This window comes from Dipodomys ordii, unplaced genomic scaffold (genome assembly GCF_000151885.1).
Source record: "Dipodomys ordii isolate 6190 unplaced genomic scaffold, Dord_2.0 Scaffold70, whole genome shotgun sequence".
NCBI classification, from domain to species: domain Eukaryota; kingdom Metazoa; phylum Chordata; class Mammalia; order Rodentia; family Heteromyidae; genus Dipodomys; species Dipodomys ordii.
This window is the reverse complement of record NW_012267286.1, coordinates 1,558,427-1,560,674: the sequence shown is the minus strand read 5'-3', so window position 1 is coordinate 1,560,674 and position 2,248 is coordinate 1,558,427. Positions and strand designations below refer to the sequence as shown.

Here is a 2,248-nt window from a genome sequence, read left to right as displayed (position 1 = left end):
AACCACTTTTTTTTTTTTTCAAATATCACAAAGGTGGGTGAGGGAGAGGCAGTTAATTATCTCACCGATAGGCAGAAATTCATTGTCGTGGTCATGAATTACTAGGGATAGACAAGTTCTAGGTAAAAACCAAAAGAAATATGATGGTAACTCCCCAACTATTTTCACACTATTTCACACTTAGGTCTTTTTTTCACCCCTTCACTCAAGATCACCTCCGCTCAAATGTCATAGAAAATACAGAAAACCATACAAGATCAACAGTCACCGATCACAAAACTAGTCTGAATCACAGACTATCACAGAGAGAGAACACGACAAGCGAAGACAAGATCTTGGGAGCCCAGACTCCAGGAACCGGTCATTCACTAGGAAGATTTCTCTTTCCTCTTTGGGAGAGCGTCAGCCCTCTGGGTAGCTTCCACTCCATTTTCGGTGCCTTTTCTCGAAGACCTGGACCGTCGCTTCTTCACACAGGAGGCCTGCAGGTTCGCATCCTCCACCCACCTCTGCAGACGCACGGTAATCAAGGTCCACGTGATGTACGCCTGGATGGAACAGCTGGACGACAGGACCGCGATCTTAGCGGCCAACACATTGACATTCCCGCTGATGGCGTCGGTGCTCCGACCCGGGGATCCGGCCAGGTGAAGGCCCACGGTGACCACAGACACGATCAACGTCACCAGTCTCCCCAGGATAAATACAAAAGTCCACAGAGACACCCCTTTCTGATACTTCTCATCGCTGAAATACACCAGGGCGCACAGATGGGAGAGCAACTCCACCAGATAATGCAGCACCAAGAGAAGGAGCCCCAGGTGGTTGAGGTACAGAAGGTAAGCGCCGGCGATGTGGAACAGGTGCACCCCGATGTAGATCAGCTGGCTGGGGATGTCCTGCTTCTTGATTTTCTGGAAGTAGAGTTCTGGAAACCCGTGGAACCAATAAGCCAGCTGCGAGATGTAGAAGAACTTCATCTGGAACGTCATCATGTTGTGGCCCTGAGCTCTCCACAGGAGAGCCGGGTCCGACAGGCAGTCTTCCGAGATGAGGATGAAGGTCCCCCAGATGCAAGACACCAAGTAGAAGGCGCTGAACTGGCCGGATTCGTTGCACTTGTTCTGCTTGGCCTTGGTGAACTGCATCCTCCGGCTGATCTTATCCAGCACGTACTCCTGGATGGTGGCATGCAGGATGATGGTCACCAGCATGTAGAAGAACACCGTGGCCAGATCCTTCACCCCATAATGATAGAGGGTCTTGGTGCCCTCCGGCTCCTCGTCTGCGGGGACCACCACGCCGTGCTGCAGCGTCAGAAACACGATGGACACGTCGGCCGTGCCCTCGAACATCAGCCCCAGCACGAAGAACATGCCCACGCACGAGACGAGGTCCGCGTGGTTCTGCAGGATGAATTCCTGGCTCAGCATCGGGGGGTTCTTGGCGCTCTTCTTACGGAGTCCCATCTTGGCGCCTCCCCGGGGGAGGGAGGGAGGAGAAGGGGGGAGATACTGTTTTTTCTTTCCCCCCCCCTCTCTGCCAGGCGCTTGCACGCGCGCGCGCGCGCACCGCAGCCGCTTCCCCTAATCCCCGGGTTCGGTCCTCACCGCGCCATCGCCGCCGCCGCCGCCACTGCAGCTCCGGGGACCCCGCGCCCCATCCCCTAAGCTGGCCTGGGTCGCCGCGGCCGCCTGCAAAAGAAAAAAAAAAAAAAAGAAAGAAATCAATCAACAGCAAGGACTGAGCAGGGCCGAGCATGCGCACCAGGGCAAGGAGGAGGCAGGGAAGGAAATGGAAGCGCCGCACCCCCAGGCCCGCGCCAGGCCCGGTACGCGCGCGGGGATGCTCGGAGCCAGGCCGCCAGACGCACCGCCGGGACGTCGGCGCCCGTAACCCAGGGCAACCGATGGATCCTCAGCCGGCGCCGCTTCAGCAGATTGTAAATGATCACCGCCAGGGCCGGCCCTTACCATGGTCCCTTTATCATCATCACCACCATCATCATCACAAGCAAGCTCTCCCAGTGCTGGCTTTTATCAGGAACTTATGCCTCTCTACAGGGGAAAAGAAATCAGTAAAGCACAACCCCAAATTCTTCTTCCCGTTCCCCTCTCCCTTTGTTCCCTCAAAAGAAAAATAAAATAGTAAGGTTCCATAGGGTTAACGCGCCCAAGTCCACACCTCTAGTAAATGTGAATAGGCGACACTTGAATCCTGGCTGTCTCCAGAGTTTGTATTTCTTGCC

The 2,248-nt window shown here is 55.0% G+C and overlaps 1 protein-coding gene across 1 annotated transcript; it reads right to left on the bottom strand.

Moving 5' to 3' along the window:
- Nucleotides 1-368: 368 nt before the first annotated feature.
- Tram1l1 (translocation associated membrane protein 1-like 1) lies at nucleotides 369-1,469 on the bottom strand. The gene has a single exon (XM_013023779.1). It carries the CDS (start codon nucleotides 1,467-1,469, stop codon nucleotides 369-371), a length of 1,101 nt encoding a protein of 366 aa, XP_012879233.1.
- Between the last annotated feature and the right edge of the window lie 779 nt (nucleotides 1,470-2,248).